The sequence below is a fragment of the Lepidochelys olivacea genome (assembly GCF_965140295.1).
Source record: "Lepidochelys olivacea isolate rLepOli2 genome assembly, chromosome: 8".
Taxonomy (NCBI): domain Eukaryota; kingdom Metazoa; phylum Chordata; order Testudines; family Cheloniidae; genus Lepidochelys; species Lepidochelys olivacea.
In genome coordinates, this window is record NC_140418.1 from 105,721,596 (window position 1) to 105,737,631 (window position 16,036).

At 59.5% G+C, this 16,036-nt stretch overlaps 2 protein-coding genes across 5 annotated transcripts in view; one reads left to right on the top strand and one right to left on the bottom strand.

Annotated features, from left to right (window-relative positions):
- Nucleotides 1-12,702, bottom strand: part of BTBD19 (BTB domain containing 19) — a 79,599-nt gene extending 66,897 nt beyond the window's left edge. The window contains exon 1 of one of the 3 annotated variants that reach the window (XM_084636157.1): nucleotides 11,493-12,702. In XM_084636157.1, the coding sequence (XP_084492283.1) occupies nucleotides 11,493-11,545 (53 nt within the window). In that variant the 5' untranslated portion in view covers nucleotides 11,546-12,702. Of the gene's footprint in view, nucleotides 1-5,304; nucleotides 8,327-11,492 lie in introns of those variants that run through there. The other 2 variants (XM_084636158.1, XM_084636156.1) reach the window with 2 other exon arrangements.
- Nucleotides 9,023-14,158, top strand: DYNLT4 (dynein light chain Tctex-type 4). 2 transcript variants are annotated; one of them, XM_084636159.1, is made up of 2 exons: nucleotides 9,023-9,098; nucleotides 13,290-14,158. In XM_084636159.1, exons 1-2 carry the CDS (start codon nucleotides 9,052-9,054, stop codon nucleotides 14,032-14,034), a joined length of 792 nt encoding a protein of 263 aa, XP_084492285.1. In that variant the 5' UTR covers nucleotides 9,023-9,051; the 3' UTR covers nucleotides 14,035-14,158. The 2 variants fall into 2 exon arrangements, with proteins under 2 accessions (XP_084492285.1, XP_084492286.1); XM_084636160.1 differs by lacking the exon at nucleotides 9,023-9,098 and adding an exon at nucleotides 10,605-10,749.
- Nucleotides 14,159-16,036: the final 1,878 nt, after the last annotated feature.

The following is a 16,036-nucleotide window of genomic DNA, read 5'->3' on the forward strand; positions in this document are numbered from 1 at the left end:
CGGGCCAAGCTCCGTATCCCAGCGCCTGAGCCATCCCATTCCCCCCCACGCGAGACGCTCGCACATTGTAGTATCAAACTGGCCCTCACGGCACAGAGAACCCCTGGGAATCAAAAGGGCACCTCCCAGCCCCCGCTCAGGGCAGAGCCTCGCAAGGCAGGGAAAGGGATCACTGCCCGTTACATTTCATCCCCAGCTGCTTCCCAAGCCAGCCTCACATCATGGAGCCCAAAACTCCAGCCACCTCTGGGGTGAAACGCAGCAGCTGTTTAACAGCGCACATCAACACGGCACAACAGCTATGGCCAGGCAGTGGAGAACATGGGGCCACCGGACAATGCCAGCTGAGTTTGTAATGCCTGGGGTTGGACCACAGCCAGGACACTGGCCCGGCAGCCCCACATCACCTGCCAGTTTCTAGCTATAGCATGGCTGATGGCTGCTCCAGCTGCCTCCTTCCACTACGTGCCACCGGCATTTAGGCCTGAGCTTCCCCATCCGAGTGGGAATAGGAGCTGGGGGAAGCGAGCACTCAGGCCTGGGCGTTTAGAAACCTGCCCCTTGGGCCACAGATGAAAGTGCTGATGAAGTGCTAGAAAATCTGTTAACCACATTTTTCCACCAGCTCAGCAGGTTTGCCTTTGTGCTTTCGGCAGCCGCCTGAAGCCCTGCATGGAGAGGAAACCTGGCTTCTGCTCACACCACTCGGCCTCCATGAGCAATGGTGCCAAAGTCCGAGCTCTGGAGTGAGGTGCATGGGCCTGGGGAATTGCTTTTCCCCAGCACGCCTTGCTAGCTGCTCTCCCTTAGCAGCCTCAACAAAGCTCGCTCCTGAGCATCTCCTCCGTCCCTTGGCTCCAGCTTCCTCCTCCACCGCCGGCTCCACTCTGCTTCTAGAAGCGAGAGGCTCTTCTCCATCCCTAGAGCAGGCAGGGCCTGGGCCAGTGGCCGCGCCACGCCACACACTGCCCGCCCAGGGGCCCAGAGGGAGCAGATTGCTCACGCCCAGCGGCCTGTTCAGCTCTTGGGCTTCTCCACCACGGCTGCCCCCAAGGGAGACGACGATGGCCAACTGTGCTGGGAGGCTCAGCCCCACCCGGCTCCTCTCTCTGGGTCCACCCCTTAGTGAGGCTGGACTGGCACCTGGCACCTAGCTGTGCAAGACTCCGCAGGTAGGCCTAAAGGAAAGGGGTGACTTCGCACGCTCCCCATGTCGGGCCTGACCAAAGCCAGTGGAAAGGTTTGGGTCAAGCCCTTAAGCACAAACCCAGGGCTTTCTCCCCTACTGGAGCACGTGGCCAGTGCACAAGGCTGCGCAAATCCCGCTGGGAGGCGCTGGGTTTCTTTTAGTGACGTGTGGCTGCACCGACTGGTGAAACCCACCACCAGGAGCAAAGGCTGCTGCTTAGCTTGTCCTCAGCCAGTCCTGTCCAGGGAGGAGCAGTGTGTGGACCGTGCCGTATACATCGCTCCTCAGCCCAGTGCATCGCTGGGCCTTGTGACAGGTCCTTCCCTGCTCAGCTTTCGAGCGCTGAAAACCTGCCTGATTTGTTAGTCACCCTTCCCTGGAACTGCAGATTTCCCTGGATCGGGGCAATCCACTGGGATTCTAGTTGCTGAACAAAGCAGCTGCAACGGCTCTGGGGTGGAGAGGTTCTCTGGCTAACTGCACGTGGGGAATGAGGTGCCCTCCTTGTGTGCCCGGGGTGGGGGGTGTTTGCGGGTTACCGCATCATACCAGCCATGCTGGGACTGTCCAAGCCCCCTGCTGCCTCACAAATCTGTTGTCCAGCTACCAGCTCTGGTGTGCCACAGTTCCCAGAGCCAGCTGGCCCAGAAGGAAGGACCCGGTGGGGCAGGAGCTGTGTGCCCAGGCAGCGCCAGCCGCGCCCGCCAGCCTTCACAAATAGATAATGGCCGGGAGGCAGGCCGATGCTGAGCTGAGGCGTGAGCTATCCAGTGGTGAGAGAGTGCAACTGTACCTATGGGTTTGGCTCCGCTCAGGGCCTCCGGGGTCTAGTACAGAGACCAATGCTCGGCCTCTGCCCCATGGCAGGAGAGAGGAGCCAGGGACCCCACACAGAGCAGTGACCGAGTATGGGGTTGGCAAAGCCTGCCGACGAGGGGGTGGCTGGTCAGACTCCAGGCGGCCAGGTTAGTCAGCATGGCGTCACCGGGGCGCGTGAACCAGGGTGCTGAACGCAGAAGTGGGAAGAGCCCCTTTGTGGAACGGCTAATCCTATCTTCGATGGGGGCTTGTGTCACACCCCTAGAGGGCTCTGCACCCCAACTCTGCAGTGACTCTTGGCCAGCGTGTAAAACGGATTTGTGCTGGAAATGGCCCAACTTGATGATCACTTTAGATAAGCTATTACCAGCAGGACAGTGGGGTGGGAGGAGGTATTGTTTCATGGTCTCTGTGTGTATATAATGTCTACTGCAGTTTCCACAGTATGCATCCGATGAAGTGAGCTGTAGCTCACGAAAGCTCATGCTCAAATAAATTGGTTAGTCTCTAAGGTGCCACAAGTCCTCCTGTTCTTTTTGCTAAAACAGAAGGGTTATTAGTCATCTGGAACGCAGCGTAGAACAGTTCTTGCTAGCACAGAAATCAGGAAGGTTCAGCAAAGTCTATGTTGGGGGGGTCCAGAGCCCCAGGCTCTCCCCCCGAGTCCCAGTCCAGGAGACTGACTCACTTCCAGCAACCCAACCTCGGTTGTGCCCAGTTGCCCCTCCATCCTTTGTCTCTTTTTCAGGCAAACTTGTCACCTGGCCTCCATGTCTGTTTGTTCTCCAACTCCTTCGGCTGGCTCCTTGAAGAGGATGTGCCCCAGCCATCAGTTGCCAGGGTGCAGAGTGTCTGGCCATTGTCTGGGCGCTGGCAGCTACCCGGTAGAGTTTCTGCAACGATCACGCACCTTTGTCCCACCAGCTAGATACTTGTGCAACACATTGGGGAAACTGAGGCACACACAGTACTCCTACAAAACATGACAACAGTTCCCACTTCATCACAGCTACTCCTGGCTCCTCTTGCTAGCAGAGGCAGTAGCTAGGTCAACTGAAGGATTCTTCCGTCAACCCAGTACTGTCTACACGGTGACTTAGGTCAGCGCGACGGCATCACTCAGGGGTGTGGATTTTTCATCCCCCTAACTGACGTCGTTAAACTGGCCTAATTGTCTGGTGCAGACCAGGCCTGAGTAAAGGTGACGTGGGTGGAGTTCATGGGGGCATTAAGTTCCTCAAAAGAAACCGTCACGGGCATGCGACTGGCTTCCCGTGCTCACCAGCTAGCCACGGCCTCAGCCCCGCGTCAAGCTGGTGGTTTCCATTTCGCAGGAAGAGAACCCAAGGAGCAGTGGAGGTGCACACCTTCCTCCCACCAGGTTCTCTCGCCGGCTGCCCACGAACTCTCCCCATCACGGCCAGCAGACAGCAAGGGCCCGAAAACAGTCCCGTAGCGGCTGCACTGTGCTCCAGGGATGAGCAGGGCCGGATTAACATTTTGTGGGCCTGGCACCAAACATATTTGTGGGCCCCCATAGGGGCAATGGAACCGGCGCGGGGAGGTCGGTCCCCAGAGTGAGGGGCGGCCAGGGGCAATGGGGCATGGCAGGGGCGGCCCCGCTCTGCCAGCCCAGTGCGAGGGCACTATTCACAAACCAGCAGACGCACAGTGGCCCGCCCAGCCCAGTGCTGCCAGCGTGCCCCTTCCCCTTGGGGGCAGGCCCAGGCCGTGCCACACAGCCCCCCACGCCCAACACCCCATAGGCACCAACTCCATGGGTGCTCCGGGGCTGCTCAGGACCCACCGGCAGCCCTGCTGATCAGCTTCGCCCCAGCGCCTCCCACGTGCCGCTGATCAGCTGTTCAGCAGGGGGCAGGAGGCGCTGGGGGGGGAGGGGAGGAGCAGGGGCAGGAAGAGGTGGGGGCGCTCGGGGGGAGGGTGCGGGATGGGGCAGGAAGAGGTGGGGTGGGGGTGGAGTGGGGGCAGGAAGAGGTGGGTGGCAGGGCCTTGGGGGAAAGGGTGGAGTGGGGGTGGGGTTTGGGACAGAGCTGGGTCAAGCACCCATGGGGAAATCAGAAATTTCCTCTGCACCTCTGCAACACCCGCCCCCCCCAACTCCCTATGGCCAGGGCTCCCCAAAGTCCCCCACAAATGCAGAGCACCCTGCACAACCCTGCAGGCCGAGAGGAGCAAGTGGAAGGGGGGGAGCCAGCAAGCGGAGCAGGCCAGGGCCCCTTCTGAGCATGGGCCCGGCTCCATGGCGCCACTGGCCCATTGTAAACCCAGCACTGCCCACAGGGACTTCCACCCTCCCTGGGTTTCAGTGCTCAGACGGGCCCCGCAAGCCGCCTCCAGAATAAAGAACTGCCGGTGACTCAGCGAACAGACCAGACCCACGGCCCCCCTGGAATGGATTCCAGTGGGCGACGTGCTCCCATCAGAGCGCAGGGCTGGCCCTAGGTTGGCGAAATCAGCCCTGAGGTGCCAGCCGGTTCCGCACGCGGGCTTGTCAAATGGTTTGCAAGAAGTGAGTTGAAACCACAGAAGTTTGCATAAAATTCTTAGCGTGGGGGGCCAATGTAAGGCCAGCGACCCTGTCCCACGGACTTGCTGTCGGCCACGGCGGGGCCCGCTCCTCGCCAGAGTGCTAGGGGGTCACCCACCTGGGCTGCGTGCACAGGGCGCTGTTCTTCCGACGCAGCCCCGCGAGCTTTGCAAACTTCCATGGACAGAGGCGGAGATTTTCAAAGCAGGCTAGGGGACCTCGACACACGTTTAGACACGTGTCTAAACCCTCTCGGCTGCTCTGAAATTCTCAACCCCCTCCCCACACACACAGCACTTTGTCCAACACGGGAATGCAGCCGTCTCTGGGATGAGCCGCGGCGACTGCTTCACGGCCCCCAGCAGCGCTGCACGCAGGTTTAGGACAGGGAGCAAAGGGAGTAGCTCACAGCACACAGGCCCTCAGGAGTGATGCTGGCTACGGGCAGAGGGGCTGGGCAGGGGGCCGCGCCCGCACACGCTCTGGCAGGGGGCGCAGCGGGAGGGCGGCTGAGTTTCCACAAAAAGGAAAGGAGGACTGGTGGCACCTTAGAGACTAGCCAATTTATCTGAGCATGAGCTTTCGTGAGCTACAGCTCACGTCATCGGATGCATCCACAGTTTCCACAGGGTGGAGTCGAGGGACAGGGAAGGGCCCACCCTCAGTACGGCTCTGGCGGGCGTACGGCCCCGCCAGCTGTACCAGGCATATCCCCGGCCTGGCCCAGCCGCTCCCCGGCCCAGCTCACCTGAACCGCGGGTTGTTGACGAGGCTCCTGATGGCTGCGGCGAAGGCGGCCGCGTCCCCCTCCAGGACGGCCGAGCCGGCGTAGGCCATGGCCTGGGGCGGCGACCGAGGCAGGCGGGAGGGAGCGGGGCTGGGCGTGCGGCCGAGAGAGCCGGCCAGGTTCAGCGGCTCAGCCAGGCCTGCGGGCCGCTATCTCGCCCAGCGCCTTGCAGAGAGCCGGCAGGAGCGGGCGGGAGCAGGCCAGAGCCGGGGAGGCAGGCCTAGGCCACGGGGAGGAGGCCCCTGCTGCAAGCAACAGAGCTCATCACTAAGGAAACCGGCCGCTGCCCAGCTCCAGAAATCCAGCGGCTGCCAGACGGGGTGTGTGGGAAACCCGTGGGCCTGAACCGAGAGGAACAGGGTCAGAGTCTAGAGCGAGGCAGCCAGCCGGCCCGGGGGCCAGGCCGAGGAAAGGCAGCAAACCAGAGGGGAGCGGGAGCAGCGGGACAGGAGTTCTGCAGGGGCCGAGACTCACGGCTGGGGCCGGCAGGAGGGCGGCGGGAAAGCAGCTGGAAAATCACACCCCACACAGCATCTGCTTTCCAGAGCCAGCCAGAGCCAGCCACCATCTGGGAGCTCAGCCTGGCTCAGCCTTGGAACTGAAGGGCTGGTCCGTGGCCAGCCCCTGGGGCGAAGCTATTGAGCGGATCTCAGCCCCTGAAAGAAAGCAAACGGCTCCCGCAGCTGAGCACTTTCCGGTGCCCCCCCAGCCCCACCCGTCGTTCAGGCCGGCTGAATAGCTGCTGCCACTTCCGGGGGGCCCGCAGGCTCTCTTAGTTCCCAAACGTAGGGCAAAGTCACAGCTGTGGGGTCACAAAGAGCATGCGTGTGCGGTGGGCTCGCACCTTTGCTATGGGGCTGTCGGGGCCAGCGCTCAGAGGGGGGCCAGGCCTCCAGGGGAGATCCTGGTGCTTGCGGGAAGTGGTGGGGTGTTCTCCTGGGAGTCCTCGAAAGCCCAGGGGAAGTCTACACCCACCAGCCACGGGGCTGGGCGCCGTGCCCCTCTTGGCTAGCGATAGCCCGCAGTGCTGCAGCAGAGGGGCCAGCGCTCAACACTAAAGATCTGTCTCCAGCCTCCCCTGCCTGGGCTCTGTCCCCGAGAAGCCGGCACTGAGGCAAGCCCTGCAGCCGGTGACCCTTGCCAGCACGCCAGTTGCCTTGCGGCCAGGCCTCCGAGCCAGCTGGACGGTGGAGGGAGGGCAGCGGCGCGGCTGCTCGGACCAAGGGTCTCTTTGTGCCATCTCACGGATGAGCTGTAAGGAGCCAGGACCCACGCGCGGCAGAGACAGCAGCCTTGCAACGCCCGGCCTCGAGCACTAGCGCGAAAGGCACCTCAGCTGCCGTCCCGCACCCAAGCCCCCATCGCGCACGCCCTCGGACGCCCGACCCTGGAAACGGGGCCACGCTGCCGGGCGCTTCCTCGGGCTGCTCCGAGGGCTGTGGCCACCCCCTGCAGCAACGCAGCTCCCCGGCGCCTGGCGCTGCTTCGGCACGTCAGCGATGTGTCCCGGTGGTGGCTGGCACGGCAAAGGAGCATTGCAGCCACCCCTCGTCCTCACCAGCCTTCCCATGGGGCGTCCCACAGGGGTCACAGCTGTTCCCCCCTCCCTTTCAGCAAACGCCTGGCACGCTGGCAGAGGCCCCGAGGTGCAGCACTCCTTTGCAGGGGACAGGACCGACCCAGGTGGCACAGCGCCAACGCTGATGGGAAGTGGGACCGGCTGGGAGGAGCTGGCTGGGGCCTCAATAAGCTGTGAACCTGCCCCGCCCCTGCCACCCGCCCTCAGACCTGTGTCCACAGGAACAAGCAGTGCCCGGGGTGTGGCCCTCAGGAGCAGGGGTCTGGTCCGTTGAAAACCTGGAGGGAAGAGATCAGACCGGTCCGGGTGCAGAACTCTCCTGTTCGCAGAAGTCTGTCCACACGAACAGACACCAAAGCAGGGCTGGACCAAGGCGAAGGCACTACAGGCCTGTGCCAACTCCTGGTGCCTCGTGTCCAGATCAGAATCGCAGCCTTCATTAGAAAAAACAATGTTCCTCGCCCGCATAGCTGCAAAGAAACGCTTGACAACGTGACCTGACTGTAACTGACACCTGCCTGAGTCTGCAGACAGCCTGAAACAATCACTCCAAGTAGGTGTGAACCACCCCATTCATCTTACCCTTGAAACTTGCTGCCACCCTAGCGAGACACAGGGACATGATTATGGGGGGTACCCCCTTTGGGTGTCCATAGGAACCCAGATTGCCTGAAATTTGGATTTGTTCCTTTTCCCTCTCTCTCCCTCATCTCCAGTCTTTGGTTCAGGGCTGAATTAAGTGACCCACGGCTGGTGAGAGCAGAGTCCACCTTGAACCTCCTGGCAGCTACAGTGAGCAGGGCCCTATAAAAAAGTGAGGCGAGAGAGAGAGACCTGCAAGACCGTTCACTCCTCTCCTCACTAGTTTAGTGCATTGAACAACTAAATCATCACCAATGCATGCTAGGATGGAAGCATGAAGGCTATCAATTTTCATGCTTCAGGGCAGAAGATAATCACCAGCAAGGTGAATCATGACATGAGAGACGGCCCTGTCTTTCTTCAACCCGTCCAGCTCTGACCCGTGTTGAAGACAGGACAGCGGGCTGGATGGAGTATTCGTCTGTTCTGCAACTGCAGGAAGCAGAACGCTTGACTGAATCAACTGTGCCAGGGCAGGAGCTCCTGCCGCATGGTCCTGGATTTGCCCTCACGCAGCGGCTGTGAAGGGCCTATTGGCCACATGGCGAAATGTAAGACGCCCTGACTGAGGCTGCCGCTATTCAAGAGGAACCACTTGTGTTCTGGGCTAGTGTAAACAGCACCTAGCGCAGTGGGGTTCTGATCTGTGACAAGAGCCCCTACGTGCTAGGGGGATAGAAATTATAAATAATAATTAAAGGGACACACTTTGCTTAAAAGCACACCTCGGTAATATGTGTCCTTCTCTGGGTCACAAACAACACTTCAGATTATTAAAGAGGAAAGAATTTTAGAAACCCATTGAGCTTTTCTCTAGTTCTGCTGTTTGGTCACTCTGCGTGTCTCTTTTTTTGGCCAATAAAAGAGAATGAAATCCTGGTCACTACTGTCAGGGTTCTGGAAGGGCACTGTTGGGTTGCAAACACTTCTGAGAGCAGTTATACGGTTAAAAATAACTACTCTGCTCGGATTTTTCTTTTAACTAATAGAAACATTTCTACAGGCCTTTAGGTTTTGTACGAAGTTTGTTTGTACAAAGTCTAAATCAGAGGGCAAAGCGGAGGTGACAGCTTCCCTCTCAAATGCTGGTCGGGATCCAGCTACCTAGATACAGGCCACAAAACAATCATACGCCATAAGAGTTGGTTCTTTTAGCGTTTACACATGCAGTCACACACGCAAGTGTTCAGGGCAGTTTGTTTACACACTCGATGCCACAGGGATGGGGGAGAGCTAAGTAGCTAGATTAGGTAGCTAGACAGCTATAGATTTTGTGTTGGAGTTTATCACTTTCTTAAATATCTCCCCAAAGAGAGAACATGTGTGTTCGGCAGAATGCAGAGGAGAGCTCCTGGGACCGGGCAGCGAAGAGTTAAAGCTATTCTGCCTGATGGCCAAAGGATTTCAGTGTCACATAGCAACACCTAATGTTTCACTACAAAATAAACACAATGCCTTTCATTTTTGGGCAGAGTCCCTACTACACAATGTCCCGGCCCCTCCTGGAAAGTCACACAGGAGCTGAGGGGGAAAGGTAGGTCTGGCGGTGAAGGCCATGGCTCCAGTTCAGGAGCGTACTGGTGGGACGAGAGGAGGGGGCTGAGACTGGACTGAGTGGGTGGGAGCAGTGGCATGGATGTGACCAGGTAGATGGGTGGATGTGACCAGGCAGGTTGGAGGAGGCCAGGAGCATGCAGCATTGGAGAGGAACAAGGTCAGGGGATGCAGTGAGGGAGGGCAGGGGGGCAGCAGGACAAGGCAGCGTGGAGATTCGAAGGGCAGTGTGATCAAGCGGGAAGGATGTGTGGGGTGATGTCTGGGAGGGTCCATGGCACTAGTCCTGGCAAGCTCTGTAAACCAGGCCGGGCAATTCTGAATTGGAGTCTGACGGAGGCTGGGGTGAGAGAGTCCAGGTCCTCAGAGTCAGAGATCAGTGGGGCTGCGGCATCCCGAAGCCTCTGAAGTGCAGAGAGTGGAGATAGAGGAGACCATGGAAGGTGCTGTGGTAGCCAGGGCAGGACGTGATGAAGAGAGGAATACGGCTCTGATTAGAAGCAGGGTCGAGGCAAGGATCCATTCCTGAGAGGGGTAGGGGACAGGGGACTTAGAGACCAGGGACAAGATCTACCAAAAGTGAGCCCTGGTTTTGGGTGCCTGGCTTGAGAGCCCCTTAAAGCCGAATTTCCAGAAGGGTCAGGAAATCAAGGCCTTTGTATCCACTCGCCCCTTCTGACACTGTTGGCCAAAGCAACGAGGGAGGAAAGAGGCATCTGGGGTGAAGTGGGACTCCCAGGTTCCTGCCCTCCACTAGGGCTGGTCAAGGAGAGCGGCCAGGGACATGCCAGCACTAGTGGATATTTATGTCTATGGCAGAGAGGTGAGGGAACATCTTGATGGGGGGGCGGGGGCAGGGCCAAAGTGGTGAGTGAGGAGGGGGCCTGTAACAACACCCCAGAGTGCTGGGAAGAGATGGTGGGACTTCCTTGGCTGCCATCCCCTGACACGTGACGTGGGTTGGGGTACAAGACAGCGGTACCCCCGGCACATGGCAAGGGCTGGTATTGGCTCCCTCCGGGAGCTGCTGCCCCTTTAAAAAGAAAAAATTGCAAATAAACCCTCAACTCAGCCCCAACCGAGGCCCCAGTCCTGCCATTAGATCTCCGCGGGTCAGGTCTAGCCCCGGGGGTGCCACGTGGGCGCAGGGGGGTGCCTGCAGGGATCTGATCCCAGGAGTCAGGGCTGGAGGTCTGGGTAGGTGACCCGTCGGCCCCTGCCGGAGGAGGGGATAGGGCAGCCTGGTCTTGCCTTCTAGCAAGCAAACCCTGCTACTCAAAACGCCACGAAATTCAGAAGAGGGAAAGAAGAAGAAAAAAACCAGGGCTTCACAGAACTTGTACAGGCAACAGAGTCACGGACCTGAGCCTGCCCAGCCCTGCCCCCACCCTTTTGAAGGCTCTTGCATTGAACTGTCACATCAAAGAGGCCAATGATTTACCGCGGGGGGATGGGGGGTATTAAGCCAGCAGGCAGGGAGCTCCAGGGGAGCACACAGCAAGCCAGTGCAAGCGCTGGTGAGATAACCGCCATTCGCTCTCTTCCCTGCGATATCTCCACTCCCAGATCCGGGGGGCGGTGACCCTGCCAGCAATCCCGCAGCCCCCCATCGGAGCTGGTGGCACTGCCAGGTGAGATCGCGCCCGAGGCTTGCCTGCTGAAGTGACACCACAAATTCCTTTCGCCCCACTCCAGCCCACTGCATTTGGGCTGTTTCCAAGGGAAGGATCAATTATTAATTGCAGGCTCATTTATTTTCTAGTCATTGCATGGAAAAAGCAAATGAGAGTGAAGCTCAGAAATAATATTGCCCTGGCTTCCCCTGTCCCTCTCCTGCATGCACAGGGATCCTCGTTTCCGTGAAGACACCCCAGTGCAGATGGGATGCGGGCAACAAGGTGCCCTGCGACTGTATTTGTTTCCACGGCATTGCTTATAGTACATCGGACCCTTGCGGGCCCGTGAACACCCACCCACCCACCCTCAATGCACAAGGGATGTGAGCTGGCACCTGTTGGATTCCACAGTAAAGCTCCCACTGAATTCACTGGCAGAGGATCAGGGACTGGGAGATCCCGCCTAGGTGTTGGCGGAGGCTGGGTCCCAGCCTACGTCCACACTCAGCGCTGGGGGTGTGACACCCAGCTCAAGTAGACGCGCTCATGCGAGCTCGGTGAGAGCCAGCAGGCTAAGATCAATAGGAAGCTGCGGCAGGATGGGCAGTGGTGAGCCGTGGGAGGGGCTAGCCGCCCCAAGTACAAACTCACTGACACCCCATGGATAGCTCTAGGACAGCTAGCACGAGTATGTCGACTGGGGCTGGGAATCACACCGCCAGCTCCAGTGTAGACGTGGCCTGCTGTGGTGTACTCACCTGCTCACACTCCCCAAGAACCAGGCGCACTGCAAGGCTGGATTCTCTGCCATTATACCCAGGGCATTTGCAACTGACTCAAAGAGCAGGGAGATGCCTACCCCTTGGCAAGATGAAGCAGGGGCTCTTTGGTGGCCACATATTCTCTCAGTGGTGCCCCCAGAAACAAGGAGGCTCTTTGCATGGGCCAGCTGGACAAAGCACTAGAGAACGTGTGTGCATTGACCCAGAGGAAGGTGCTGAGGGGTCACGTCCATCCTGGCTCCTGTCTGTCTCTGGCTGGAATTTGTTTCCTATTAGTCCATTTACAGGGGGTAAAACCCTGAGCGTGCCCATCTCTGCTTGACATCCCAGGTCAGTAACAGTGAATGGCACTGAAAACCAGGGGAGACATGTTAACATCAACCCCATACTCGCAAGGGGGTGATGGGTGAATTTCAGTGAAGTTCTTAGGTGTGGTCCAGCTCAGCCCCCAGAGGATCCGATCCTTAGTCCGACTCTCTCCTGACACCCGGCGTAGGGGTGAGAGACTTCCTGTATCCAGCGAGGCTGGAAACAGCCCAGAAAGTCAACCTCCTTCCTTGGTACTTCTGCTTCTTGACTCTGGGCACAAGTTGGGAAGTGCAGCAGTAGCCGTGACCATGAAACGCCAGGGGCAAGTTAGCCAGACTCCCTCACCGCTCCCAGTAAAGGAGAGTGAACTTTGGGTCAGGGCTTGTTCCATCCAACCCAGTTTTCCGGCTTCCATTTCACAGGTTCCCAACCGCAAAGGCACCAGATACCATGGTGATGGGCCTGAGGAGACTAAAATAGGAAATCTCATATCAAAGCCAAGGGAGCTGGTGCTCCGTTTAAAATGCTCTAGTCACATGCAACAGGACCATCCTCCAGGCCTTGTTTACATCCCTTTGATTGAGTAATTGTCCTTTCTTGGAGGTCCTTGTCTTTGCTGCCCTTGGCACAGCTGCTCCTTACACATCTCGCAAAGTGAAAGGGGTTCGGCTCGTGGCCATCCGCCCCCCGAGTGGCCTGTCAAACAGACCAGCCGCTGGGAGCTCTCACACCAGCTCCTCTTGCCTGGGTCTCTGCGGAGACGTCTGGCTCCCCATGGAATGCAGGGACTTGGGGGCAGAGTAAATACTAGTGAACCAGAATAGAAACAGCCTTGAGATAACAAGCTAAAGCTACAGCCGCGGGGGAGTTCAGAGCGGGGTTAGGGACAGGCAGAGTCTGGCTAGACACAAAAGGGGGAGTGTGAGGAAGCAGCAGGAAGGAGTTGGAAGATGCCTGATGTGTCTGTGAATTAACTCAGACCTTCCTGGCTTTTGTGGGCGTTATCCCCAGAGCGCCACCACAGCCCAATGGGAGAGCGATTCCCAGGGACCTCACTTAGCGGAGGCCAGGGCACTTTGCAGGAGGCAGCTCCGGCGCTGGGGTTCCTGCGCTATGCGGGTTGGAAGCAGGAGCCGCTCGCTCAGGCTCGCTGATGGTCCCAGACACTTTGCTAAGAGCATCCAGGGCTGTGGGGAACGTGCCTCGAGGTCTCGCTGCACCAGGGAGATGGCCCCTTGTTCCAATGGTTGTCAGTACCAGGTCCCCGTCCTCATTTGGTGGTGGAAGCTCCTTGAGCATAGCAGGACAAGTCCATTTCCAGCACCGCTATGGGAAGGCTTTAGTCGCCATAACCCTGAGCAGGCTGAGCCCAGGCATCCTACCTGCCAGCGCCCAGGCAGGCCATGAGCTGGGTGGGTGGTGGAAGCGGAGTAACTTGCCGGCACTGCTCTTCTCTTTGCCCAGACCCAGGTGTCACCCCGGGGGCATGGCAGGCAAGCCGCTAGCACTGTTCCAGGAGGCTCTGGCCCAGTTCAACCAGGCAGTAGTGTCAGAGAACCCGGAGGCTGCACGCCTGAGGGCGGGCTTGCTGTCCACCCGCCGCAGCTCTCACTCAGTGGACAACCCGCCCAGGCCCCTGATGCGGCTGAAGAGCATAGAGGAGGGGAAGCCGCCCTCCCTGCACTCGCGGAGGAGCTCCATCATGAGCATCGCCAACGCCCCCTTCACCAGCCGAAGAAACTCTGTCTCCATGGCAATGGGAGGGAGGCGCCTCTCCATCGGCCCCTGGATGCACAGCGGGCGGGTGAGCTTCTCGGGGCTCCCCCTCTTCCAGCCCATCCGGGAGACGCAGTATGAGAACACCTACAAGACCCAGCCAGACGAAGGCTGTAAGTTTGACCCCTGCCGGGCCCAGCGGGCTCTGGAGTCCACCCTCACCAGTTACCTGGGGGATGCCAAGTACAACCCGGTGACGAGCGGGCAGCTGGCCCAGAGCCTGTCTGAGCTCATCCGCAGCCGCCTAAAGGACCTCACCCCGCCCCGCTACAAGCTGGTCTGTAACGTCTTCCTGGGCCAGCAGGGCCAACAGAGCCTGCAGGTGGCCAGCCGCTGCCTCTGGGACCCGGAGAACGACAGCATGGCCTCCGCCACCTTCGTCAACGCCTCCCTCTTTGCCGTGGCCACGGTGCACGGGCTGTACTTCGAGTAGCGCCTGGGCCAGCTCCTGCCAGGATCCGAGTGCCACACTCGGCCACCGACGGCACGGCAGGAGAGACCCAGCCAGAAATAAAGAGAAGCCCGCCCTGACCTCCGGGGCTTCTGTTAACTCACAACCAGTAATTTCTTAACCAGATGTGGGGCTGGCCGGCGGCATGGGGAAGCCTGGCCTTTGTGCTTTGCTGCCGTGGGGGCCTGGGTCAGGAGAGAATGGGCTGTTCCCCTGGTTCCACTCACTGTCGGGGGGTTGCGATGGGGACTGCCGTACCAGCTAAAGGCCCCAGCTGAGCTCGGGGCCCCGCGGTGCCAGGCGCTGCACGACCCAGAGGGCGAGCTCAGTGTGTGCACTGACAGGGCAGGCAAAGGGGAGGCGTGGGGGCGTTCTGCCCCTTTTGCAGAGAGGAAAGCTCAGATTAAGCCTGCCTACAAGGTTTCGACGTCTGGCAATCTCGGCCTAAAGGACTTTCCCCAGGGCACACAGGGAGGCTGTAACAGAGCTGGGACTTGAAGCCACAACGCCCGCATCCCCTGCTGGCCTGAATCGTGGCCTGTCCTGCTGGGAAAGCGAGGGAGGAGAGCAAGCTCGGGCCCCTCTGAGCACAGAGCTCTGGCTGGTCTGAGCAAGTCCCTGGAACCCTCCCAGCCCCGGCTTTCTGGCTACTCCCGTGGTAGGAGAGGCTGCTGCTGAGCCCTGAGGACAGGGGCGCATTGGAGGCCCCCCAGCTGGTCCAGCCTGCCCTGAGCCACAAGGGACTGGTCTGAGCCAGTGGTCCCAACTCATGTTCCTTGGGCCAGAGGGTGACTAGCCCCTAAGGGCAGGCCAAGGACCAGCACAACCCAGAAGGAAGGGTGCTCACAGGCAGACATCAACACCCTCCCACCCAAGCCCAGGCCTTAGGAGCCTTCCAAAGGGCTTGAGTGGCAAGGTATTGAGCGCCACCCTGTCCCCACGCCTCCCTGCGAGACACGGCAGGACACAGGGCACCAGAGAGGTGAGGAGCTTTGCTCCACGACCCAGCAGGTCTGAGCTCACCAGGAGCCCTGCCTCCAACTCCCACAGCCGGAGCACAGGGGCCCGGCTCCTCCTTCGCCATGTCAGGGCCACAGCAGGGCCCTGCAGCTCCGTCGTCACTTGCCCCCATTGGCAGTAGCCCCCACGGGGGCCCAGACAGAGAGAGTAGCTGTCACAGCCAGCAGCCTCCCACCCACAGAACAGCAGCCCCTTTGTTGGGACGCTGACAATGCCAGCTCAGTCTGCGCGGACGCCCACCCAGGAGGCGGCAGGTGCAGCTCTCGCCGGCAGTACTAGTGGGGTCTGCAGGAGCCAGCTCCGGCAAGGAAGCAACAGGAAGGGGGCGAGAGGTGGCTAAGAAAAGGAGAATTCTGGGGGTGCTGACGGCAGCTGCTAGAAATGACTGGAAAGCTGCAGCCTGGGGAGAAAGGATGGGCTGGTACTTGGGGAGCGGGGCCAGAGGGAGCTGGGTTCTCAGCCTAGTTCAGCCCCACCTTTGAAGGCTCTCAAAGCCCCAGCTCCTGGAGGCACGGGGTTATGGGGGCGTCGCTACTTCCCATTCGAAAAGGCAGAGGTAGTTCCTGGGCCTCGAGAGCATGGAGAGAAGCACCAAGACAGGAGCTGAGGGGAGCCCCTGGCTCAGCTGGCAGAAGGCCAGGTTCAGGACTGAAATCTCAGGATGTGAAGCCAATCTCAGGGTTTTTGAATGTACATGGTTGGTGATCTGCTCTCAGCTGGTAGCACCCCAGCTCCCCATCCACGCAATGGGGCTAGTTCTTCCCTGCCTTGAGGGGTGAAGCTGTTAACCAACAGCTGGTGCTCATGTTTTAGTGGTGAGGAGCCCCTTGCTAGCCAGCTGCCCAAAGCTCACTGCCCTGCAAGCACCAGGCAAAGGAAACTGCACCTTGGGGGGCTTTTTACTTCCCTGGGGGGAGCATCTAGCACCTCCTGGAGTCAGCCCTTCAGCCACACCCTAGGGAGG

Bases quoted from the DNA above. Each gene is read 5' to 3' on its own strand.
- DYNLT4 (XM_084636159.1), top strand. From the start codon at position 9,052: ATGTCCCGGCCCCTCCTGGAAAGTCACACAGGAGCTGAGGGGGAAAG. The intron at 9,099-13,289 runs GTAGGTCTGGCG...CTCTTTGCCCAG, and splicing joins ACAGGAGCTGAGGGGGAAAG to ACCCAGGTGTCACCCCGGGG.